Raw genomic sequence first — 27622 nt, forward strand, 5'->3', positions numbered from 1 at the left:
ATATTGGTCAGCAACGCAGTGATACTGAGTGTTCAGGGATCCGGTGATCGCGTTTCTTTCAGAGAAAAGCTTCTCTCTGGTGATCCAAGATTTTTTTTTTGATTGGATAGTTATTTTGGAGAGGTCTGTGTGTATGTGTATATACTTTCTTGTGTGTGTCTAACACAGCCTCAATACATTCTCTAAGTCTCCAACTTAAAATGCTGTCTGCAGAAAGTAGACAAACGCCTTCCAAGGGTTTCATACCTGAAAGCAATGTTTGCAATTTTTCGCTGATCGCCATTGAGATGTTCTTGAGACTAAACAGTTAATGTTCAGTCAGAGTTAGTCAGACACAGAACAGCTGCATGCTGTTAAAAACATGGATTCCTTTATTTTCTTACAGACACCCTCTGCTGGTATATGTCTGTATGGTAGCCTGAAGTGGACAAAATGTACAATGCAATTTCAAAACACTACAACCACCTTCATAGAAAAAGCGTTAAGTAAAACCTTTTAAAATTTGTTTACAAATGCACATTTTCTTAAACCGTACCATCACATCACTTGCACATATCATCATTGTGAGTTACATGTGTGGTTACAGCTCCTCTGCCTTTTCTCCCTTCCCAAACTCCACAAAAAAGATTGGTCAACCATTCATGATGCCTGTACCCTTCTATAAATAATTTTCAGTAGCTTTTTTGAAAGATTGAACATCTGCTACAGGTGATGTGCTGCTGAAGCATTTGATTAATAATTTGCAAAAACATAGCTATCGCATGCACTATTAATAATACAAGTATCATAGCATTTAGAAATGTAGCTATGATGTGACAGTTCCTATGTAATTGTGTTAAAGCAGTACTTTAATGAATTCTGATTCATTTTTTGTAAATACTGCATGCTGAGGTAGAGATCGTAACCATTTTCTTAAAATTAGATAAGTATTTCAAAATCAAGAATGAAAAAGGCAATGGAAAAGGACAGAAAAGTAGGAATAAAGTAAATGGGGCCAATTTTGGTACCAGCAGTACATTGTTTCTCCCTGCAGAATGTGATTTTCTGATAATTAGAGGCACTGTACAAGTGTGAAGAGGATTTACAGAAGTGATTTATGTGTGGTCACTATTGCAAGCAGCCCTATCGTTTGCAGTATAGATATCCCTCCTGAGCACAAAACTATATTTGGTATGCTTAGGGGAAGAGTAGCAGGAGAAAGGAAACAAGAATGCTATGCAGCAAGAGGAATACTTGGAACCAGCCTTATCCTCCCAACAAATGGTACAGGCCATGACTAACATTTCTGCCCTTGACAGAAGAACAATGCATGAGGAGGCTGTGCTTCATTAGGAGGGTAGTGACAGACTAGTCTAATGCTGCAAGATGACCTGCAGCCAACCTCCAGAGAAAGCAAAGGTCACTCCAGGCCTGTATTTGTTTTGCTTTTAGCTCCTTCAAGCCACAGCTGATAGCAATGATATCAGCTAATCTGAAGTCCATGGCTGAAATTTTAAAATGAAGCGGGAGGCTCCGGAAGGCTTTCCCGACCTACAGCCGCCTCTGCCCCGCCTTAACGTAGGGCGGGGGGAGTGAAAAATGGGCCGCCCGCCCCAGGCCAATCAAGCCCATAAGTGGCCACTTAATGGCCAGTTAAGGGCCTTCGCCTGTCCATACGCGGATTTTACGCGTGGTAAGCAGGTGTGCTGGAGCCGGGAAAGCCACCTGGGAAAAGCAGGTGGCTTCTCAGCGCCCCGGGGATGGGCCCTGATAATTGGGCACAGGTGCCCGATGGAAGGCCGCTTCCGCTTCCCCAACCATCCCCAGGACCCAACACGCCTTCCCCCCAAACGGCCACCCTTGCCTCACCAGGGGTAATTGGTCGGGCCCCGGCAAGGCAACCAAAACTTACCTTAAATCCCAGCTCCATGTCTTCCTCTGCGGTTGGCTGGGCTGCATCCCAGTAGTGGCCAACGCTCCCGGTGGCGCTGCTGGCCCACTGATTGGTTGGCAGCTCAATGAGGTGGGACTTCCTCCCTCAAGCAGGTGGAAGTCCCGCCTCAGAACAGATAAAGCCTGGGGACCCGCAAAATGCAGGACAGATCCCCAAGCGAGGTGAAAGCAGGTTTGCCACCGACGTTTATCCACCCAAAGTAAAATCTAGCCCCATGTAACTGTTAAGTAGCTGACTAATCCCTAATTTACCAGAGCAAATACCTTTATCTCTTCCCTCATGGATATCAAGAACCAGAAAATCAGACAGGGTGTATATTGGGTGTATGATACACAACTGCCAGTTTAATATCTGCAACCAAAACCTGAAAATTGCCCCCTATGTTGCAATGGTATCTGGATATATGAAAAAGTTATACATACAGCTTTTTGTAAATTTACTAACATTTTATTTCTGTTTCCTTTTCACTTTAAGGCTGTTGCTGTTCTAACGGCCACGTATCCAGTGGGCCACATGCCTTATGGCTGGCTGACTGAGCTCCGAGCTGTTTACCCTGCTTTTGATAAGGTAATGCTGAGTATGGAAAACGAATGAGCTGTCAAACAAAAAAAAATAGGAAAAACATATTTGTTAACACAGGATATTCGAGAAGCAGGTCAAGATAAATGTAGAATATGCAAGTTGCTGACATACATACATCGCTGTTTTCTAGCCAATGCTGTAGGCTTTTAATGTATTTAATATATCTTCAAGTAGTATCTGCTTATGTACCCTGCTCTGAATTTGTAAGTTCATGTAGTTTAGATACAAATTGTCCATCGAGCAGTGATGCAAATTTTTTTCCGTAAAGGAGGTTGATTTCAGCTTCTGGAGGAGTATTTTTAAGTGCTATATTTTCCTTTTCTGAATAATGTTTAGCCAAAAAAATGGGTAAAACCAGTGGAAAGCAGTAATGACTGTCCCTATGTTTTTACTGTAACTAATGTCATGCTAAAAATTGTATTTGTGAAAGTCTGTGTGTTGAGGATTGTTAATCTTTGTTCATGGACAACTGGGAATTGTTTTTAAAAGCAAAATACTGTGGATGCTGGAAATCTGAAACAAAAACAAGAAATGCTGGAGTCACTCAGCAGGTCTGGCAGCATCTGTGGAAAGAGAAGCAGAGTTAACGTTTCGGGTCAGTGACCCTTCTTCGGAACCGAAACGTTATCTCTGCTTCTCTTTCCACAGATGCTGCCAGACCTGCTGAGTGACTCCAGCATTTCTTGCTTTTGTTTGGGAATTGTTTTTAATGTGCTAATGACTCATAGTCAAACTGGTGAGGTAGTTTTACAAAGGAAGGCAAGATTTCAAAGTTTTAATAGAGCACGAAGGAAAGTAAATAATATAGCAGATTTCATCCCTGCAGAAGTTTTGCAGCAACTATTGCTGGTTGTTACATAGTACAAAGGAATTAAGCAATCTGTTGACAAGAACAAATCAAAGTCAAGAATCAAACTATTCAACAAGCTAAGATTCTGCAGTTTGTGTGTAGTGAAGTCTTGCTTCAATTGTATAGAGCCTTGGTTAGACTGCACCTGGAGTACTGTGTGCAGTTTTGGCCCCCTTACCTTAGGAAGGATATTATTGCCATAGAGGGACTGCCACAAAGATTCACCAGACTTGTTCCCGAGATGGCGGGACTGTCCTATGAAGAGAGATTGGGGAAACTGGGCCTGTATTCTCCAGAGTTTCAAAGAATGAAAGCTGATCTCATTGAAATCTAGAAATACTTAAAGGGTGCATGCAGCTAAGACGTTTCCCCTGGTTGGGGAGTCTAGAACCAGGGGACACAATTTCAAAATAAGGGGGAAGCCACTAAGGACAGAGATGAGGAGAAACTTCTTAACTCAGATGGTTGTGAATCTTTGGAATTCTCTACCCCAGAGGGCTGTGGACGCTCAGTCATTGAGTATCTTTAAAGTAGAGATTGACAGCTTTCTAAATACCAATGACATAAAGGGATATGGGGATAGTGTGGGAAAAAGGCATTGAAGTGGATGATCAGCCATGATCATATTGATTGGCAGAGCAGCCTCGCTAGGCTGAATGGTCTACTCCTACTCCTGTGTTCCTATGTCTTGATGTACCAGTCTTGACATTTGGAGCAGATGCCTGGGCTCCTGTAGTTTGTGATCAATCAAGAATGGACATCTTTGAACACTGCTACTTTTGACATAGGTAGGAGAGTTTATATGGCACAAATAGGTCAGGAAAACAAAAATCAAAAGATGGCAGTAATAGTACAGCAGGAATTCAAGGAGAATACAGCTGGGGAGCGTAGGAGGCACATTGCTCGTAAAATAAAACGATTCAAGGCAGTGGATCTACCAAAGCAGATGAAATGGGTTTAGCATCGTTTTCGTGCTATTTTCACACCTCAATGAAGAATTCATTATTTACACTGGTTATGTGGTAATTCAGCTACTTGAGAAATGTGAAAGGTGTGTTATTAACAGGTACGCCCTAATTGGCTGCTCATGGGTTGGTACCTGGGATCTCGATGTAGTGGCCATTTCGGAGACATGGGTAGAGCAGGGGCAGGAATGGATGTTGCAGGTTCCGGGATTTAGATGTTTCAGTAAGAACAGAGAAGATGGTAAAAGAGGGGGGGGTGTGGCATTGTTAATCAAGGAGAGTATTACAGCGACAGAAAGGACTTTTGAGGACTCGTCTACTGAGGTAGTATGGGCCGAGGTTAGAAACAGGAGAGGTGAGGTCACCCTGTTGGGAGTCTTTTATAGACCTCCAAATAGTTCCAGAGATGTAGAGGAAAGGATAGCGAAGATGATTCTCGACAGGGGCGAGAGTAACAGGGTAGTTGTTATGGGGGACTTTAACTTTCCAAATATCGACTGGAAATACTATAGTTCGAGTACTTTAGATGGGTCAGTTTTTGTCCAGTGTGTGCAGGAGGGTTTTCTGACACAGTATGTAGACAGGCCAACCAGGGGCGATGCCACATTGGATTTGGTACTGGGTAATGAACCCGGCCAGGTGTTAGATTTAGATGTAGGTGAGCACTTTGGTGATAGTGATCACAATTCGGTTAGGTTTACCTTAGCGATGGGCAGGGACAGGTATATACCGCAGGGTAAAAATTATAGCGGGGGAAAGGAAATTATGATGCGATTAGGCAAGATTTAGGATGCGTAGGATGGGGAAGGAAACTGCAGGGGATGGGAACAATCGAAATGTGGAGCTTATTCAAGGAGCAGCTACTGCGTGTCCTTGATAAGTATGTACCTGTCAGGCAGGGAGGAAGTTATCGAGCGAGGGAGCCGTGGTTTACGAAAGAAGTTGAAGCACTTGTCAAGAGAAAGAAGAAGGCTTATGTTAGGATGAGACGTGAAGGCTCAGTTAGGGCGCTTGAGAGTTACAAGCTAGCCAGGAAGGATCCAAAGGGAGAGCTAAGAAGAGCAAGGAGAGGACACAAGAAGTTATTGGCGGAAAGGATCAGGGAAAACCCTAAGGCTTTCTATAGGTATATCAGGAATAAAAGAATGACTAGAGTTAGATTAGGGCCAATCAAGGATAGTAGTGGGAAGTTGTGTGTGGAATCAGAGGAGATAGGGGAAGTGTTAAATGAATATTTTGCGTCAGTATTTACAGTAGAGAAAGAAAATTTTGTCGAGGAGAATACTGAGATTCAGGCTACTAGGCTAGATGGGATTGAGGTTTACAAGGAGGAGGTGTTATCAATTTTGGAAAGTGTGAAAATAGATAAGTCCCCTGGGCCAGATGGGATTTATCCTAGGATTCTCTGGGAAGCTAGGGAGGAGATTGCAGAGCCTTTGTCCTTGATCTTTATGTCGTCATTGTCGACAGGAATAGTGCCGGAAGACTGGAGGATAGCAAATGTTGTCCCCTTGTTCAAGAAGGGGAGTAGAGACAGCCCTGGTAATTATAGACCTGTGAGCCTTACTTCGGTTGTGGGTAAAATGTTGGACAAGGTTATAAGAGACAGGATTTATAATCATCTTGAAAAGAATAAGTTCATTAGCGATAGTGAGCACGGTTTTGTGATGGGTAGGTCGTGCCTCACAAACCTTATTGAGTTTTTCGAGAAGGTGACCAAACAGGTGGATGAGGGTAAAGCAGTGGATGTGGTGTATATGGATTTCAGTAAGGCGTTTGATAAGGTTCCCCACGGTAGGCTATTGCAGAAAATATGGAAGTATGGAGTTGAAGGTGATTTAGAGCTTTGGATCAGAAATTGGCTAGCTGAAAGAAGACAGAGGGTGGTGGTTGATGGCAAATGTTCATCCTGGAGTTTAGTTACTAGTGGTGTACCGCAAGGATCTGTTTTGGGGCCACTGCTGTTTGTCATTTTTATAAATGACCTGGAAGAGGGTGTAGAAGGGTGGGTTAGTAAATTTGCGGATGACACGAAGGTCGGTGGAGTTGTGGATAGTGCCGAAGGATGTTGTAGGGTACAGAGGGTCATAGATAGGCTGCAGAGCTGGGCTGAGAGATGGCAAATGGAGTTTAATGTGGAAAAGTGCGAGGTGATTCACTTTGGAAGGAGTAACAGGAATGCAGAGTACTGGGCTAATGGGAAGATTCTTGGTAGTGTAGATGAACAGAGAGATCTTGGTGTCCAGGTGCATAAATCCCTGAAGGTTGCTACCCAGGTTAATAGGGCTGTTAAGAAGGCATATGGTGTGTTAGCTTTTATTAGTAGGGGGATCGAGTTTCGGAGCCACGAGGTCATGCTGCAGCTGTACAAAACTCTGGTGAGACCGCACCTGGAGTATTGCGTGCAGTTCTGGTCACCACATTATAGGAAGGATGTGGAAGCTTTGGAAAGGGTGCAGAGGAGATTTACTAGGATGTTGCCTGGTATGGAGGGAAGGTCTTACGAGGAAAGGCTGAGGGACTTGAGGTTGTTTTCATTGGAGAGAAGGAGGAGGAGAGGTGACTTAATAGAGACATATAAGATAATCAGAGGGTTGGACAAGGTGGATAGTGAGCGTCTTTTTCCTCGGATGGTGATGGCAAACACGAGGGGACATAGCTTTAAGTTGAGGGGTGATAGATATAGGACAGATGTCAGAGGTAGTTTCTTTACTCAGAGAGTAGTAGGGGCGTGGAACGCCCTGCCTGCAGCAGTAGTAGACTCGCCAACTTTAAGAGCATTTAAGTGGTCATCGGATAGACATATGGATGAAAATGGAATAGTGTAGGTCAGATGGTTTCACAGGTCGGCGCAACATCGAGGGCCGAAGGGCCTGTACTGCGCTGTAATGTTCTAATTCTAATTTTTTTTTTGTTATGGCTGAAGATGCAGATTGCATAAAAAATTAGGAAACAAAATGCCTGTACCAGCAAACAAAGTTCATGTAGCTACAATCTTTCTTTTGGTTTGTTATCTTCTACAATAAAAGCATAATTAATCCTTTATTTTTGAAAACAATTTTTTAAATGCATGAATTGCACTGAATTTGAAATGTAACTTTTTTTATTCTTTCATGGGATGTGGGTGTCATTGGCAAGGCCAGCATTTGTTTCCCATCCCTAATTGCCCTTGACAGCTGAGTGGCTTGCTAGGCTATTTCAGAGGGCAGTTAAGAGTCAACTACATGGCTGGGGTCTGGAGTTACATGTATGCCTCGGCTAATAAAGGCAGGTATTCCATATGCCTTCCTAACCACCTTATCTAGCTATGCTGCTGCCTTCAGTGATCTATGGACAAGTACACCCAAGGTCCCTCTGACTCTCTGTACTTCCTCGGGTCCTACCATCCATTGTATATTCCCTTGCCTTGTTAGTCCTCCCAAAATACATCACCTCACACTTCTCAAGATTAAATTCCATTTTCCACTGCTGTGCCATCCTACCAGCCCATCTTTATCGTCCTGTAATTTAACACTTTCCTCCTCACTATTTACGACACCACCAATTTTTGTGTCCTCTGTGAACTTACTGATCATACCTCCTATATTCACATCTAAATCATTAATGTACACTACAAACAGCAAGGGTCCTAGCACCGATCCCAGCGATACACCACTGGTAGCAGGCTTCCAATCGCAAAAACAACCCTCGACCACTGCCCTCTGCTTCCTGCCACTAAGCCAGTTTTGGATCCAAATTGCCCTGGATCCCATGGGCTCTTAGCTTCTTAACCAATCTCCCATGCGGGACCTTATCAAAAGCCTTACTGAAATCCATGTAGACTACATCAACTGCTTTACCCTCATCTACACATCTAGTCACCTCCTCAAAAAATTCAATCAAGTTTGTTAGACATGATTTCTCACTGTCAAAGCTATGCTGATTATCCTTGGTTAATCCCTGCCTGTTCAAGTGGGGCTTAATCTTGTCCCTCAGAATTTTTTCCAGTAGTTTATCTACCACTGATGTTAGACTCACTGGCCTGTAATTACCTGGTTTATCCCTGCTACCCTTCTTGAGTAATGGTACCACATTCGCTGTCCTCCAGTCCTCTGGCACCTCTCCTGTGGCCAGAGAAGATTTGAAAATTTGTGTCAGAGCCCTTGCTATCTCCTGCCTTACCTCACATAGCAGCCTGGGATACATCTCATTTGGGCCTGGGGATTTATCCACTTTTAAGCCTGCTAAAACCGCTAATACCTTCTCCTTTTCAATGCTAATTTGTTCAAGTATATCGCAATCCCGCTCCCTGATCTTTACATATACATCTTCCTTCTCCATAGTGAACACAGATGAAAATATTATTATATTTATTAAAACTATTAAATAACTGTGTGCCCCTGTCTCCTTGTCAATATAATGTACCACTCTAGATTTAATGAAACATTCTCTTTTTGACTAGATTTTTAGTTTATCCATTTTGCAGTATGCTCATTTCTATGGTTGTCAGTCAACAGCAGTTTGTCGCTCATAAATGAGATGGCCATGCTTAGCCAAGTGATCAGAAGTAGGAATCTGCCAATACCCTTTGAACAGTCTCTGCATTGGAGTAAGTCTCCATCTTGCTAATGTGTAGAGACTTGAGGGCTGTGGTAGATTTCACTCTGAGATATTGGTTATTTAACAGTGGAAGGAGTTGGATGGTCCGAATGCCCTTATCTTGCCACAGAATAAAGAAGATTAAACATTCTTGCTACTAAGACCTGTACTGCAGTGCAGTGAGAAATCATTGCAATCATTTTTCTGTAGTTTATATATGTATACAATATAGTTTTATTGTTTCCTTCCACCACCTCCCCACACTTTTTTTAATTAATGAAAACTATGAATTGAGCCATATGTACAAAAAAAATGGTCAACATCCCAATCCGGATGCTGGCTCCAGAGTACAGGAAATGTTGTCTGCTCTAAAACTCAAATGACCAATATACAGTCCATGTTAACATTAGCATCACTCAGATAGACTCAAACTGTCCCTAGCTGCACTGTTTCCACTCATCCAGAATCAGAAGTTAGGATTCAGTGTCCTGTAATGATACTGAAGTAGATGACTGACTGCACTTCCTACTCAGTAAGCAATTTCTCACCCAACAGTAATGTATTCTCAAATCTACCATTTTTGCTAAAATTTATGACTGGAGCATAGTATACTTCAAAGTTAAAAAACAGGACCTCTAGGGTTGTAATCTCAGGTTTACTCCCTGTGCCACGTGCCAGTGAGGCTAGAAATAGGAAGATAGTGTAGCTAAACACGTGGCTGAACAGCTGGTGCAGGAGGGAGGGTTTCAGATATCTGGATCAATGGGCTCTCTTCCGGGACAGGTGGGACCTGTACAAGAAGGACGTGTTGCATCTAAACTGGAGGGGCACAAATATCCTGGCTGCGAGGTTTGCTAGCGTCACTCGGGAGGGTTTAAACTAGTGTGGCGGGGGGTGGGAATCAGCAGGTGAAATAACTGAGGGGGAACTAGTAAATAAGGCCAGTAAGACTGAGAGGAAGAGCAGGCAGGGAGATGTTGCTGAGCACAGCGGGACTGGTGGTCTGAAGTGCATTTGTTTCAATGCGAGAAGTATAACAGGTAAGGCAGATGAACTTAGAGCTTGGATTAGTACTTGGAACTATAATGTTGTTGCTATTACAGAGGGTTGGTTGAGGGAAGGACAGGATTGGCAGCTAAATGTTCCAGGATATAGAAGCTTCAGGCGGGATAGAGGGGGATGTAAAAGGGGTGGGGGAGTTGCATTACTGGTTAAGGAGAATATCACAGCTGTACTGCGGGGGGACACATCGGAGGGGTCATGCAGCGAGGCTCAGAAATAGGAAGGGTGCAGTTACGATGTTGGGAGTTTACTACAGGCCTCCCAACAGCCAATGGGAGATAGAGGAGCAGATATGTAGACAGATTTTGGAAAGATGTAAAAGCAACAGGGTTGTTGTGGTGGGTGATTTTAACTTCCCCTATATTGACTGGGACTCACTTAGTGCTAGGGGCTTGGCTGGGACAGAATTTGCAAGGAGCATCCAGGAGGGCTGCTTGAAACAATATGTAGATAGTCCAACTAGGGAAGGGGTCGTACTGGACCTGGTATTGGGGAATGAGCCCAGCCAGGCGGTCGAAGTCTCAGTAGGGGAGCATTTCGGGAACAGTGACCATAATTCCGTAAGTTTTAAGGTACTTGTGGATAAGGTTAAGAGTAGTCCTCGGGTGAAGGTACTAAATTGGGGGAAGGCTAATTATAACAATATTAGTCAGGAACTGAAGAATTTAGATTGGGGGCGACTGTTTGAGGGTAAATCGACATCTGACATGTGGGAGTCCTTCAAACGTCAGTTGATTAGAATCCAGGACCGGCATGTTCCTGTGATGAAGAAGGATAAGTTTGGCAAGTTTCGGGAACCTTGGAAAACGAGGGATATTGTGAGCCTAGTCAAAAAGAAAAAGGAAGCATTCAGAAGGGCTAGAAGGCTGGGAACAAACAAAGCCCTTGAATATAAAGAAAGTAGGAAGGAACTTGAGCAAGGAGTCAGGAGGGCTAAAAGGGGTCATGAAAAGTCATTGGCAAGCAAAATTAAGGAGAATCCCAAGGTTTTTTATACATGTATAAAGAGCAAGAGGGTAGCCAGGGAAAGGGTTGGCCCACTCAAGGACAGAGGAGGGAATCTATGCGTGGAGCCAGAGGAAATGGGCGAGGTACTAAATGAGTACTTTGCATCAGTATTCACCAAAGAGAAGGACTTGGTGGAGGATGAGTCTAGGGAACGGAGTGTAGATAGTCTGGGTCGTGTCATTATCAAAAAGGAGGAGATGTTGGGCGTCTTGAAAAGCATTAAGGTAGATAAGTCCCCAGGGCCTGATGGGATCTACCCCAGAATACTGAGGGAGGCAAGGGAGGAAATTGCTGTGGCCTTAACAGAAATCTTTGTATCCTCATTGGCTAAAGGTGAGGTCCCAGAGGACTGGAGAATAGCCAATGTTGTTCCTTTGTTTAAGAAGGGTAGCAAGGATAATCCAGGAAATTATAGGCCGGTGAGCCTTACGTCAGTAGTAGGGAAATTATTGGAGAGGATTCTTCGGGACAGGATTTACTCCCATTTGGAAACAAAAGAACTTATTAGCGAGAGGCAGCATGGTTTTGTGAAGGGGAGGTCGTGTCTCACTAACTTGATTGAGTTTTTTGAGGAAGTGACGAAGATGATTGATGAAGGAAGGGCAGTGGATGTTGTCGACATGAACTTCAGTAAAGCCTTTGACAAGGTCCCTCATGGCAGCCTGGTACAAAAGGTGAAGTCACACGGGATCAGAGATGAGTTGGCAAGGTGGATACAGAACTGGCTCGGTCATAGAAGACAGAGGGTAGCAGTGGAAGGGTGCTTTTCTGAATGGAGGGCTGTGACTAGTGGTGTTCCGCAGGGATCAGTGCTGGGACCTTTGCTGTTTGCAGTATATATAAATGATTTGGAGGAAAATGTAGCTGTTCTGATTAGTAAGTTTGTGGATGACACAAAGGTTGGTGGAGTTGCGGACAGTGATGCGGATTGTCAGAGGATACAGCAGGATATGGATCGGTTGGAGACTTGGGTGGAGAAATGGCAGATGGAGTTTAATCCGGATAAATGTGAGGTAATGCATTTTGGAAGGTCGAATGCAGGTGGGAAGTATACAGTAAATGGCAGAACCCTTAGGAGTATTGACAGGCAGAGAGATCTGGGCGTTCAGGTCCACAGATCACTGAAAGTGGCAATGCAGGGGGATAAGATAGTCAAGAAGGCATACGGCATGCTTGCCTTCATCGGTCGGGGCATTGAGTATAATAATTGGCAAGTCATGCTGCAGATGTACAGAACCTTAGTTAGACCACACTTGGAATATTGCGTGCAATTCTGGTCGCCACACTACCAGAAGGATGTGGAGGCTTTGGAGAGAGCACAGAAGAGGTTTACCAGGATGTTGCCTGGTCAGGAGGGTATTAGCTATGAGGAGAGGTTGGATAAACTCGGATTGTTTTCACTGAAACGACGGAGGTGGAGGGGCGACCTGATAGAGGTTTACAAAGTTATGAGTGGCATGGACAGAGTGGATAGTCAGAAGCTTTTTCCCAGGGTGGAAGAGTCAATTACTAGGGGACATAGGTTTAAGGTGCAAGGAGCAAAGTTTAGAGGGGATGTGCGAGGCAATTCTTTACACAGAGAGTGGTGAGTGCCTGAAACTTGCTGCCAGGGGAGGTGGTGGAAGTAGGTACAGTAGCGACATTTAAGAGGTATCTTGACAAATACGTGAATAGGATGGGAATCGAGGGATACGGTCCCCGGAAGTGCAGAAGGTTTTAGTTTAGACAGGCATCAAGATTGGCGCAGGCTTGGAGGGCCGAATGGCCTGTTCCTGTGCTGTACTGTTCTTTGTTCTTTGTTCATGAAATCTTAATTGCTGAATTCTTACTAACCTTTCCCTCTTGTCAGTAAAGCAATTTTTGTGTTTTTTTTTATTTTGCTACATTTCCTCATGCCCATACAGATGCTAAGGAGCTCCTCATGCCTTACATTTATGTTCTGATAATAATGTCTCTTTTTCCAGGTTTCCTGCTAAGAACTGACAGTCATTGATTGTGTCTGTCATATAATGCCATGATTCACACAAGCTTTGCATGCCACAATCTCCTCTTCTCCCACCAAAAATGTTGCCTTCACAGTTACGAACTTGCTTACCAACACTTTCAGGGGCTTCTGAGAAATTTAGCTTGCTTTCTGCAGATGTTCAAATATTTCTTCCAGTAATTGCAAGCTACACCACTAAATAGTCAAGCTTTTTGACAATGAGGATGGTCAAATCGAATCATAGAAAGTTTACAGCACAGCAGGAGGCCACCCAAGTCTCATCCCACCTTCCAGCATTTGGTCCTGCATGTTACAGAACTTGAGGTGCATAGCCAGACAATTTTTAAATGAGTTGAGGGTTTCTTCCTCGACTACCCTTTCAGGCACTAAGTTCCAGACCCCTGGCACCCTCTGGGTGAAACAATTTTTCCTTACCACCCCTCTGATCCTTCTATCACTTACCAGTAGGAGACATTCAAAAGCGAGATACTACAGGCACAGTGTAGGCATGTCCCCACAAAGATAAAAGGTACTGCCAAGTCTAGAGCCCCTGGTTATCTTGAAGCTTACAGGGTCAGTTAAAGCAGAAAAAGAAAGCTTATGACAATCACAAAAAACTGAATACTTTAGAAAGCCTGGAGAAGTATAGAAAGTGCAGGGGTGAAGTAAAAAAGGAAATTAGAAAAGCCAAGAGAGGACATGAAAAATTATTGACAGGTAAAATCAAGGAAAACCCAAAGATGTTTTCTCTGTACATTTAGAGTAAGAGGATAACTAAGGAAAGGGTAAGGCCTATCAGAGATGGACAAGGAAACTTAAGCGTGGAAGCAGATGATGTGGGCAAGGTTCTTAATGAGTTTTTGTCTCTGTCTTCACAAAGAGAGGGTTGCTGCAGACATTGTAGTTAAAGAGGAGGAGTGTGAAATATTAGATAAGATAAGCATAATGAGAGAAGAAGTACTAGAGGATAAAGGCCTGCTACCCGACCCGAACCCGATGGGACCCGATGACATGTGTCGGATCAGATCGGGTCAGACCCCTCTTCCGGGTGCGGCTTTCGGGCTCGGATCGGGTTGGGCCGAATCTGAGTCATGCTCGGTTTGGGTCATGCCGGACAAACATGGTAAGTGCCAGTAAGTATTAAAAATAAAAAACTTAGCTGAGCTGGGAGTCTGGGATGAAACTGAGTCTGCGTAGTGAGTGAGTGACGTCCCTATGATGTAATCACGCACGCGCTGCAGCTTCATTGAGCTTCCCAGTCGGAAGGTAAGTAAAGGGATGGTTGGGTCGTGCTCGGCCAGGTCGGGTTCTGGGCTAAATTGGAGGGACTCAGGCTGGGTCAGGCTCAGGTCCACTGTGGATCGGTCGGGTTCGGGTGGGGTTCTATTTCCCGAACTGAGCAGGCCTTTATGCAAGGGTCTGACATCCTTGAAAGTGGATAAATCGCCACGGCTGGTTGAATTGCATCCCAGGTTGTTAAAGGAAGCCAGGGAGGAAATAGCAGATGCTCTGAGGATCATCTTCAAATCCTCACTAGATACAGACGAGGTACCAGACGATTGGAGGTCTGCAAACGTTGTACCATTGTTTAAAAAGGATGCGAGGGATTGGCCAGTCAGTCTGATCTCGGTGGTGGGTAAATTCTGAGAATCAATTCTGAGGGACAGGATAAACTGCCACTTACGCACGAATTAACCAGGGATAGTCAGCACAGATTTGATAAGGGAAGGTCATGTCTTAATAACTTGATTGAGGTTTTTGAGGAAGTAACAAGGAGGATTGATGAGAGTAGTGCAGTGGATGTGGTCTACATAGATTTTAGTAAGGCATTTGACAAGGTCCCACATGGCAGACTGATCAGTAAAATGGAAGCCCATGGGATCCAAAATTGACTCAGTGACAGGAAACAAAGGGTAGTAGTTGACGGATGTTTTTGCGAATGGAAAGTGGTTTCCAGTGGCATTTCACAGAGCGCTGTGTTGGGTCCCTTGCTGTTTGTGGTGTATATTAATGATTTTGACTTAAATGTGGGAGGCATGATTGGGAAATTTGCTGATGACACAAAAATTGGCCATGTAGTTGATAGTGAAGAGGATGGCTGTATACTCCAGAGTGATATCAATGGTTTGGTTGAGTGGGCGGAAAAGTGGCAAATGGAATTTAATCCAGAGAAGTGTGATGTAATGCTTTTGGGGAGGACAAACAAAGCGAGGGAATATGCAATAAATGGAAGGATATTGAGAGGGGTAGAAGAAGTGAGAGACCTTGGAGTGCATGTCCACGGGTGGCAGGACACGTAGATAGAGTGGTGAATAAAGGCATAGGGAATGTTTTCCTTTATTGGCCGAGGTATAGAATACAAAAGCAGGGATGTAATGCTGGAACTGTATAAAACACTGCTAGGCCACAGCTGGAATATTGCGTACAGTTCTGGTCACCACATTACAGGAAGGACATAATTGCTCTGGAGAAAGTGCAGAGGAGATTTACAAGAATTTTGCCAGGGCTTGAAAGTTGCAGCTATGAGGAAAGATTGGATCGGCTAGGGATGTTTTCCTTAGAACAGAGGAGGCTGAGGGGTAACTTAATTGAGGTGTACAAAGTTATGAGGGTCCTAGATAGCGTAGACAGGAAGGACCTGTTTCCCCTAGCGGAAAGGTCAATTACCAGGGGACACAGATTTAATGTGATTGGTAGAAGGATTAGAGGATAAATGAGGAAAACCTTTTCACCGAGAGGGTGGTGAGTGTCTGGAATTCACTGCTAGGAATGGTGGTGAAGGCAAAAACCCTCAATTCTTTTAAAAGGTACCTGGACATGCACCTGAAGTGCTGTAACCTGCAAGGCTATGGACCACGTGCTGGAAGCTGGGATTAGATTGGGCAGCTAGTTTTTTCGGCTGGCATGGACAGGATGGGCTGAATGGCCTCCTTCTGTGCCATAATTTTTCTATGGTTCTATGCTTTAAATCCATGCCCCCTAGTCCCTGACCTCTCTGCAAAGGTAAATAGGCCCTTCACATCCACTCTCTCCAGGCCTCTCGCAATTTTCCACATTTCAATCAAATCTCCCTTCAGCCTCCTCTGTTTCAAGGAGAACAAACCCAGCTTATCCAATCTTTCCTCATAACCGTATTTTTTCAGTCCCGGAAACGTCCTCATAGATCTCCTCTGTACACTCTCTAGTGCAATTACATCCTTCCTGTAATGAGGTGACCAGAACTGCGCACATACTCAAATTGTGGTCTAACCAATGATCTATAGAGTTCCAGTATAACCCCCTGCCCTTTATATTCTATTTTATTACAGAATATAAAGGAAAGGATTCCATATGCCTTCTTAACCATCTTATCGACCTGAGCTGCTACCTTCATAGATTTGTGGATATTCACTCCAAGATCCCTCACTTCCTCTACACCTTTCAGTTTTCTCTCTTTAATTGTGTATTCCTTTTCCCTGTTTGGCCTCCCCAAGTGCATCACCTCGCACTTCTCTGGGTTGAATTCCATTTGCTACTTTTCTGCCCACCTGACCAGTCCATTGATATCTTCCTGTAGTCTACAGCTATCCTCCTCACTATCAACCACCTGGCCAATTTTTGTGTCTTCTGCAAACTTCCTGATCATGTACCCTAGATTTACATCCAAATTGTTAATATATAGCACAAAAAGCAAGGGAACTAGTACTGAGCCCTGGCGAATGCCACTGGAAACAGCCTTCCAGTCGCAAAAACACCCGCAACAACTACCCTTTGTTTCCTGCCACTGAGCCAATTTTGTATCCAGTTTGCTACATTTAACTGGATCCCATGGGCTTTTAACCGCTTGAGCAGCAATAAAACAATCATCATTGCAATTGTGTCCTGATTAGCTGTTAATTGCTGCTAATGAAATTGAATTCTCAAAAATTACAATTTAAAAAAATATTTTCGTTAACATGGACCAAAACGGGTACTTTCCCAGCTTTTACAAGAATGGATATTTCAAATCCTGAATTTTATTTTGTTATGATGCTGTAGTTTTTTATTCTGGGAAGAATGCAATGTGCCTTTAAGGCTGGAAAAAGAGCCGAATTGCTTTAAGGCAGCAAGCTCAAGACTGAGTCAAAGATTGCATTCTCGTTGCCTTGGATACAGCCATTTGGAGACTGCAATTGAAAGGGTGCATTCTCGTTGCCTTGGATACAGCCACTGGGATTGAGCATCAAGAGATACATTTGTTACAATTTAATTTTGAACTGGATTATAGTGCAAACAGCCTGTTCTAACAGAGGACACAGGCAGCTGTCTGTTAGCACCTGAAAGGAGAGCTCAGCTAATTTAAACTGAAGGAAAGGAAGTTAGACTGTGACAATCTTTTATCCTTAAAATATTCTAAAACCAGGTTGATTCTATTGAAAGTGGCTACGAGTTGTTGATCTACTGCGGTCATTGCTGGAGAAAGAAAGCATCACTTACTGCTGGAATTAGACTATGGACTGTTCTACTGTTGAAGAACCTTTTTTCTCCCCATCGAGTGGCTGGGAAGACTTCAAGCAACCTTGGACTTTTTCACCTCCCGCAGGAGCGTAAATTTGCAAGGACTCTAATTTATTTTCTATTTTAAATGTTGTTTATATCTTAGTAGTGTTTAAGAATTTAATTTTTCTAATTAAACAGTTAATTTGTTGATTTAAAGACACCTGGTTTGATTAGCCTCATTTGGGAGTTAATAAATTGTACAATTTGGCTGGGTTTTTCTTTAATTTGGAAAGTTTAGAATGATATGTGGAGGGAAGGGATTGAATTAACAGTGCATTTCTCCCACCACAATCAGAATCGTATATTTTGATTGGGGGCTTTGACTGGAGCGGTCAGTCATAACAATTTATAGAAAATGAAGTTAGCAACTGAGTCTTTTTAATTTATTACAGAACAATCCAAGCAATAAACTTGGGCACATCATCAATAAGTCACATATCAAGAGATTTACTTTCACCTGTTTGGCTATCTCCGTCACAGTGAGTATACAACCTCCAGATGATCTCATGTTGTTCCTAAGTTAATTTGATGATGTTGGGAGACAGTTTGATATCTTTCATAAATTGCATTTATCCTTGAGATTCAAACAACAGGTGTGTGTCTATTGAAATATTTGACCTCAATCTTAAAACCAGTTTGAAACTTGTCATATTTGCTAATCATGGAAAATAGGAAGAGCAGTAGAGATGTAGGAAACAGCAAAAAAAAATTGCAAAGGGAGTCAGGTTGATTGTGTTATTAGGCAGACAGGAGGTAAATAAAATGCAACACTGGTGAACAACTTTGTAGGACAGTGAATAGAAATGAATTAACTTAGAAAGGATCATGGTGCATTGGTCACTTTTAGTGTCTAATATGTGAAACTAATAGACCTCTAGTATATGTAGCAAGAGCAGTAGGATATTAGCCTATTGAAGTTATGCCAAGACTTTAGACTACACTTTAGACCACACTTCGAATACCATGTACAGTTCTGGTAAACACACAAAAAAAATTACATTCAAAGGATACAGTAAGATCAATAAAACAGACCCAAAGTATAAAATATAAGGGCTGTGAGGAAAGTTTGAGATGCTTCATAGTATAGAAATAAGTTGGACCTCATCAAAGTATATAAAATATATTAACTGCTGTAGATATGGTAAATTGAGATTATTACTCAGTAAGCAGGTAGAATCAGAGTATATAAATGGAAATTAGATTAGATTAGAGATACAGCACTGAAACAGGCCCTTCGGCCCACCGAGTCTGTGCCGACCATCAACCACCCAGTTATACTAATCCTACACTAATCCCATATTCCTACCCAACATCCCCACCTGACCCTATATTTCCCTACCACCTACCTATACTAGTGACAATTTATAAAGGCCAATTTACCTACCAACCTGCAAGTCTTTTGGCTTGTGGGAGGAAACCGGAGCACCCGGAGAAAACCCACGCAGACACAGGGAGAACTTGCAAACTCCACACAGGCAGTACCCAGAATCGAACCCTGGAGCTGTGAGGCGGCAGTGCTAACCACTGCGCCACTGTGCCGCCACTAGTGAAAAAATAATTTAGATTTTCTAAAGTAAATTGGTAAAGGGTCTGATCATGCTACTGGGAGTATTCTATAGGCCTCCAAATTGTGATAGAAGAGCAAATCTGCAGGGAAATCACAGAGATGTGCGAGAACCTTAGAGTGGTGATATTGGGGGACTATAATTACCCAGATATTGATTGGGATAATGTTAGAGTAAAAGGAAAGGAAAGGGAGGAATTTCTGAAATATGTTCAGGAGAACTTCTTGACCAGTTCTGAGTCCAACTAGGAAGGAGGCATTGCTGGATCTGCTGCTGGGGAAGGAGGTGGACCAAGTGTCTGTGGGGGAGCACTTGGGTAAGACTGATCATTGTATCATAAGGTTTAGATTTGTAATGGAGAAGAACAAGGAAGAATATAAAGTGGAACTTCTAACTTGGAAGAGGGTTAACTTCAATGGAAGGGGTAGAATGGGTAGCCAGGGTAGAATGAAACTGAAGATTGACAGGAAAAACTGTAATGGAGCAGTGGGTGATCTTTAAGGAGGAGGTATTTCAGGTACAGGTTACAAGGGTGAAAGGTAATGGAACCAAAGCCAGGGCTCCTTGGATGACGAGGGAGATGGAGACTATGAAGAAACAACAGAAAGAGGGTGCATGATACATGTCAGGTAAATTCTTCAAGTGAGAACCAGGCCAAATACAATAGGTTGAGAGGGGAAGTGAAGAGGAAAGTAAGACTGGCAAAGAGAGAATATGGTCAAGAAGTTCTCCCGAACACATTTCAGAAATTCCTCCCCCTCCTTTCCCTTTACCCTAATATTATCCCAATCGATATCTGGGTAATTATAATCATACCCTTTTGCTTCTCTACAACCTGAAGGACATCCTCTCTTTCCAACAGTACAATGTCTTTCCTCATCAGAACTGATGCCCCAGCTCCCTTTTATCCTTCCCTATCTTTCTGAATACTTTGTATCCTTGAATATTAAGCGCCCAGTCCTCACCATTTTTACACCATATTCCCTCATGGCTATTTGTGTTTGTAGCTCAGCAACCGTATTCACCACACTTTGTGCATTTACATAAGTAAAAGGGGACCCAGAAATCATCTTCTAGGGTCAGGGTCGTGCTTCCAGACTGAATGGAGGTGGTCTGCACAGCAGTTGCCCAGTCTACGTTTAGTTTCCCCAGCGTTGAGGAGACCACATTGTCAGCAGTAAATACAGGATACTAAATTGAAAGAGAAGTACAACTAAATCACTGTTCACTTGGAATGAGTACTTGGGGCCCTGGACGGTGAGGAGGGAGGAGGTGAAAGGGCAGGTGTTGCATCTCCTGTGCTTGCATGAGGGGTGGGGGGGGACGTTGAGGGTGACTGAGTGGACCAGGGTGTTGCAGAGGGAATCGTGGACTTTCTGGACTGGAGGATGGTAGACGGTGGTACTCCCCAAGGTTGAGGGCGAGGACCACAACTTTTTTCGATTATATAAGTAACTTCAATATTAGAATGCAGAGTAAAATTTCAAAATTTGCCAATGGTACCAAACTTGGAGGTGTATCAGACAATGAGAATGATATAAATCGACTACAACAAGACATAGTTGGGCGAGCAGAAAGGCAGACAAGTGGCAGTTTGAATTTAATACAGAGAAATATGAGGTGAGGCATTTTGGCAGAAGGGATAGGGTGAGGCAATATAATTTTAATTTTAAACTGCTATTAAGATCATAATCGCATGTTTTGCAGTCCTCAGTATATAGTTTAAGACTTAGTTTTTTTCTCTGTTGGTCCATCAATCCCACAAGCAGTAAAACCACTGCAACCAATTTGAGACGTGTTTTATTCAAATGTTAGCACAGCTGACATTCTGTAGCTATTTTTGTTCAACTGCTGTAGACCAGAAGCCAATTCTGCCCAGGGATAAGTAAAGACCCTATAATAGGAAATTAAAAATGCAAGAATGCACAGCTTTGTCTTGCTGAGGTAATTCCATTGCTGTTTCAAAGACAGCAGGGGAATGAATGCAGTTACTGTCAGAGAAATAGTATCTGATTAAAAGTGGATGTCAATTAGGAGGGTGTTAAGTGCAAGAACTCAAAAGTGAGAGGAGTAGGCAGTTGCTTGTAAATTTTAGTCCCAAATGCTGTGTTGCTCCCCAGGATTCAGGGCACGTAATGTAACAGAATTTGTACAGAAGCTTTTGGAAAGAAACAGTGGTCAGCCAGATATCGTGGAACCAATAACGTGAAGAAGAATAGAATTTGTTTCCTGCAAAGAAAGTTCCAGGACTAAGGAACGAGATTAAAAAGAAGGACCTCAAGCATCCTGGGATTATCACGAGAGCCATTCAATGGCCAATACGGCAAGTCAGATTAGTGGGATAAAATGTGTAACTGAAGGGAAGGATTCAGATTCTTGGGACATTAGAACCAGTTCTGGAGTGTAACAACAGGATGACCTACACCTAAAGAGAGCTGGGAGCAGTATCCTTGGAAAGAGATTATCCATATATGTGAAGGAGAGTTAAACTAATATGGAAAGCGGGAAGGGAGAAAGTAGAATAGGCAATTTAGAATCTGAAAGAGGTTAAATAGGAAGCAATATGACCACAAATGTCAAATCAAGAAAATCTAAACTAAAATATGTATGTTAATGCACAGTATAGGAAACAAAAGTAGGAAACTAGAGTCTTTGCTCATTCGCACCCAAAATGTTCATCACTATAGATACTGTTTTGACTCCAAAATAGAATCCTTGGTGCATGTGCACACTTCTGGTGTGAGCCACGCTGCAGGCCATTTTTGCAAGAGAATTAGCATGCACGAGCAGGGAGCATCTCCATAATTATGCAAAGTCGGCAGATTGTGACGTCAATCAGCATGTATCCCTGGTTTGACACCACACAAGGGGAGGCGGTGGCGTAGCGGTAATGTCATTAGACTAGTAGCCTAGAGCCCCAGGCTAATGCTCTGGGGACATGGGTTCAAATCCCACCACGGCAGATGGTGGAATTTGAATTCAATTAATAAAATATCGGGAATAAAAGCTAGTCTAGTGGTGACTGAAACCATTGTCGATTGTTGTAAAAATCCATCTGGTTCACTAATATCCTTTAGGGAAGGAAATCTTCCATCCTTACCTGGTCTGGCCTACACGTGACTCCAGGCCCACGAGTAATGTGGTTGACTCTTAAATGCCCTCTGAAATGGCCTACTGCACCCGGTCAGCTGAAGAATCAGTGCTTCTCCACGTTGAACACCAATTGTAAGAGGCACTGAGGGTAGCAAGAGCACAAAATGTACTCTGGGTGGAGACTTCAATGTCCATCACCAAGAGTGGCTCGGTAGCACCACTACCATCTGAGCTCGCCAAGTCCTAAAGGACATAGCTGCTAGACTGGGTCTGTGGCAGGTGGTGAGGGAACCAACAAGAGGGAAAAACCTACTTGACTTTGTCCTCGCCAATCTACCTGTTGCAGATGCATCTGTCCATAACAGTTTTGATAGGGGTGACCACCGCACAGCCCTTATGGAGACAAAGTCCCATTTTCACATTGAGGGTACCATCATCATGTTGTTGGCGCTACCACCGTGCTGTAGATTTCGAACAGATCAAGCAACTCAAAACTGGGCATCCATGAGACACTGTGGGCCAGCAACAGCAGCAGAATTGTATTCGACCACAACCTGTAACCTCATGGCCAAGCATATCCCCAACTCTACTGTTAGCATCAAGCCAGGGGGCCAACACTGGTTGATAAGTGGCAAGTAACATTCACGCCAGGTAATGACCATCTCAAACAAGAGAGAATCTAACCATCTCCCCTTGACGTTCACCACCTTCAACTTTCACTCCCTCCAACACCAATGCACAGTGGCAGCAGTGTGTGCCATCTACAAGATGCACAGTAGCAACTCACCAAGGCACCTTCGACAGCTGCTTCCAAACCTGCGACCTCTACAACCTAGAAGGACAAGGGCAGCTGAAGCATGGGAACACCACCACCTGCAAGTTCCCCTCCAAGCCACACACCATCCTGAATTGGAACTAAATCGCCGTTCCTTCACCGTCGCTGCGTCAAAATCCTGGAACTCCATTCCTAACAGTACTGTGGGTGTACCTACACCCCCAGGACTGCAGCAGTTCAAGAAGGCAGCTCACCACCTCCTTCTCAAGGGCAATTAGGGATAGGCAATAGATGCTGGCTTCACCAGCGACAGCCACATCCCACGAATGAGTAAAAGAAAAAGCACTGCCATTTTTAATTTGGATGCTCCAGCTAATGTCCTCTCTACCTTGCACATCTGTATATGCATTCTTCAGCAAGAAGGAGCCACACCCACCTGTGCTATTTAAAGGGATCATCAGCTACTTTCAGATTAGTTGCTAATTGATTTCTACTGCTGCTGCTGTGATTATGGAAGTGTTGGTGGTTTCTAGAGTGGTTCAAACTTGCTGAAGGCCACAGGGATTGGTGTGGCATGTGCTGAAGGAGTTTTTGCTGACTTTGAGGATTCTACACAAACTACTTGCTCCCAGATATGCAGCTCTCTTGGTCTGCAGCACAACGGAAAATGAGAAGAGACAACACAGCAGGACAACCTTCTGGAAAAGGGAGGAGGAGGAGTGGGGGGAGAAGGAATCTCAGCAGGAGGCCATTTTTGCCTAGGGTATTTATGTAGCAATTCTCCTTCCTGAACCTCAGTGAGAAACAGTGTGCCAGACATCTCCATTTCACGAAGGACGTTCTCACTGAAATCTGCCACCTACTACACCTACAACTGCAATTTTAGCAGGGTGAGGATGGCACTGCCACTGTCTGTGAAGGTGACTGTGGTGATGAACCTTCCAGGCTGGAACAAGAGAGCTGAATAGATTTCAGTATCTCTTGCCAGAGAGAAGCACTTGGAGCGAATACATGGTTTCTGTAGGATTGCAGACTTCCCCATGGTGCAGGGTGTCATAGACTGCATGAACATCGCTTTGCAAGTGCCACGTGTCAACTGAGGTGCACTACAACAGAAAGGGATTCTACTCCTTCAATGACCAGCTAATGTGCAACCGTACACAGAGTATCATGCAGATCATTGCCTGATATCCCAGCAGCAGTCATGATGCTTTCAATCTGCGGCAATCTGCTGTGCCAGCTGCATTTGTGCCACCATGACTAGTCACCCTCTGGTTTCTGGGTGAGAAAGGCTACCCTTTGATGATACGGCTCAAAGTCTTCAGTGCGCAACACACACATAGGCAGCATGCATATAACGAAAGTCATGCTACCTCATGAAATGTGATTTACTCAGTCATTGGGCTGCTTAAATAACGCTTCTACTCTGAAGTAGCCCTACAGTACTTGGCAGAGCATGTGTCAAGTTCGGTGGTGGTCTGCTGCATGATGCACAGCCCTTACCACCAGCTATACAATGAGCATCTACGGAGGAGAAGGAGGAAGGGAGGAGGCAACTAATGCAGTCCCTTTCTGTCCTGGATCAGCTCGCCCAACTGTGAGAACAGTAAACACAACCCCAATTCTCCATTCACCACCTTAGCTTCCCTCTGTTACTGACCATCAGCCAGCACAAAATAAACATTCTGAACAAAATTTATAAATCAAAACATTATATCCCATATGCAAGTGTCAACTAATCATCCTTGCAAATTCCCTGTCTTCTGTGTGCCTTGTCTGTCCGAGTTAGTGTTCCTAAAGCATGCTACCCCAGTGGCTGCAGCATGGCTGGTGGAAGGCTGCTGACTTTCATAGAAACATAGAAAATAGGAGCAGGAGTAGGCCATTCGGCCCTTCGGGCCTGCTCCGCCATTCAAAAAAGTTCATGACTGATCATCTAATTCAGTACCCTGTTCCCGCTTTCTCCCCATATCCCTTGATCCCTTTGGCATTAAGAAATATATCTATCTCCTTCTTGAATATATTTAATGGCTTGGCCTCCACTGCCTTCTGTGGTAGAGAATTCCACAGGTTCACCACCCTCTGAGTGAAGAAATTTCTCCTCATCTTGGTTCTAAGTGACCCAAGTGGACTGGGAGCAGCTACTTGTAGGAACGTCTACATCAGACCAGTGGGAGTCATTCAAAGAGGAAATAGTGAGAGTTCAGAGCCAACATGTACCCGTTAAGGTGAGGGGTAGGACCAACAAGTCCAGGGAACCCTAGATGTCAAGGGATATAGAGGATTAGATCAGGAAACAAATGGAGGCTTATGGCAGATTCAGAGTGCTGAAAACAGTGGAGGCACTGAAGGAGTATAGAAAGTGTAGCGGGTACTGAAAAAAGTAATTAGGAGAGCGAAGAGGGGACATGAAGAAACACTGGGGGGAAAGATAAAGGAAAATCCCAAGGCATTTTATAAGTATATTAAGGGTAAGAGGATAAGCAGGGAAAGAGTAGCGCCCATTAGTGACCAAAGTAGCAATCTGTGTGTGGAGCCGGAGGACATAGGTGAGGTTTTAAATGATTACTTTTCATCTGTGTTCACCATGGAGAAGGACGATGTAGGTGTATAGATTAGGGAGGGGATTTGTGATATACATGAACATATTGGCATTGAAAGGGAGGAAGTATTAGCTGCTTTAGCGGGCTTAAAAATCGATAAATCCCCAGGCCCAGATGAGATGTATCCCCAGCTGTTATGTGAGGCAAGGGAGGAGATAGCAGGAGCTCTGACACAAATTTTCAAATCCTCTCTGGCCACAGGAGAGGTACCAGAGGATTGGAGGACAGCGAATATGGTACCATTATTCAAGAAGGATAGCAGGGATAAACCAGGTAATTACAGGCCGGTGAGTCCAACATCAGTGGTTGGGAAACTATTGGAAAAAATTCTAATCCTTAAATTTGAAGGATTAATCTTCACTTGGAGAGGCAGGGATTAATCAGGGATAGTCAGCATGGCTTTGTCAGGGGGATGTCGTGTCTAACTAACTTGATTGAATTTTTGAGATGGTGACTAGATGTGTCGATGAGGGTAAAGCGGTTGATGTAGTCTACATGAACTTTTGATAAGGTTCCGCATGGGAGATTGGTTAAGAAGGTTAGAGTCCATTGGGTCCAGGGCAATTTGGCAAATTGGATCCAAAATTGGCTTAGTGGCAGGAGGCAGAGGGTAATGGTCGAGGGTTGTTTTTGCGAGTGGAAGCCTGTGACCAGTGGTGACCAGGGATCGGTGCTTGGACCCTTTCTGTTGTAGTGTACATTAATAATTTAGACGTGAATATAGGAGGTATGATCAGTAAGTTCGCAGATGACACGAAAATTGGTGGTGTCGTAAATAGTGAGGAGGAAAGCCTTAAATTACTGGACGATGTTGATGGGCTGCTAAGATGGGCGGAGCAGTGGTAAATGGAATTTATTCCTGGGAAGTGTGAGGTGATGCATTTTGGGAGGACTGACAAGGCAAGGGAATATACAATGGATGGTAGGACTCTAGGAAGTACAGAGGGTCAGAGGGACCTTGGTGTACTTGTCCATAGATCACTGAAGGCAGCAGCACAGGTAGATAAGGTGGTTAGGAAGGCATATGGGATACTTGCCTCTATTAGCCAAGGCATAGAATATAAGAGCTGGGAGGTTATGATGGAGCTGTATAAAACGATAGTTAGGCCACAGCTGGAGTTACAGATCTAGGGAACACACTATTGGAAGGATGTGATTGCACTGGGTGCAGAGGAGATTCACCAGGATGTTGCCTGGGCTGGAGCATTTCAGCTATGAAGAGAGACTGAAAAGGCTAGGGTTGTTTTCCTTAGAGCAGAGAAGGCTGAGGGGAGGCATGATTGAGGGATACAAAATTATGAGGGGCATTGATAGGTTAGATAGGAAGAAACTTTTTCCCTTAGCAGAGAGCTCAATAACCAGGGGGCATAGATTTAAGGTAAGGGGCAGGAGGTTTCGAGAGGATTTGAGGAAAAAGTTTTTCACCCAGAGGGTGGTTGGAAATGGAACGCACTGCCTGAAGAGGTGGTAGAGGCAGGAACCCTCACAACATTTAAGAAGTATTTAGATGAGCACTTGAAATGCCATAGCATACAAGGCTACAGGCCAAGTGCTGGAAAATGGGATTAGAATAGATAGGTGCTTGATGGCCGGCACAGACACGATGGGCTGAAGGGCCTGTTTCTGTGCTGTATAACTCTATGACTCTAAATGGCATACCCCGTATCCTGAGACTGTGACCCTTGGTTTTGGATTCCCCAGCCATCGGGAACATCCTCCCTGCATCTATCCTGTCTAGTCCTGTGAGAATTTTATAGGTTTCTGTGAGATCCCATTCAGTGGAGGAGACTGCGGATGGCCTTGGAGGTTGACCTGGAACAGCTCTAACCATAGAAGGCCAGGTTTTGGACTGCACCGTCATGGGCATGGGCTGGCTGACCCAGCAAGGACACTGAAGGAATGCTGTCATCATGAAGGTGGACAACAGGTCTGTGTTTCATGGAGGCACTGCCACTCCCCCGGGGTGGTGTCGCAGCAATCCAAGTAATCTGTTGAAGGATGACCTGTGACACCCTGCAAGCCCCTTTGAACCCTGGTATCTGCAGTCATGATGGCAGAGGTCTTAGCATGTGTAGCAGCAAGCTGAAACTGCAGGGGAGCAGTTTG

At 44.0% G+C, this 27622-nt stretch overlaps 1 protein-coding gene across 2 annotated transcripts in view; it reads left to right on the top strand.

Annotated features, from left to right (window-relative positions):
• ankhb (ANKH inorganic pyrophosphate transport regulator b) overlaps positions 1–27622 on the top strand; it is a 191083-nt gene that overhangs the window by 108629 nt on the left and 54832 nt on the right. For both annotated transcript variants that reach the window (XM_068058496.1, XM_068058489.1), the window contains exons 7-8: positions 2408–2500; positions 17873–17959. In XM_068058496.1, the coding sequence (XP_067914597.1) occupies positions 2408–2500; positions 17873–17959 (180 nt within the window). The remainder of the gene's footprint in view (positions 1–2407; positions 2501–17872; positions 17960–27622) is intronic.

This window comes from Heterodontus francisci, chromosome 2, assembly GCF_036365525.1.
Source record: "Heterodontus francisci isolate sHetFra1 chromosome 2, sHetFra1.hap1, whole genome shotgun sequence".
NCBI lineage: Eukaryota > Metazoa > Chordata > Chondrichthyes > Heterodontiformes > Heterodontidae > Heterodontus > Heterodontus francisci.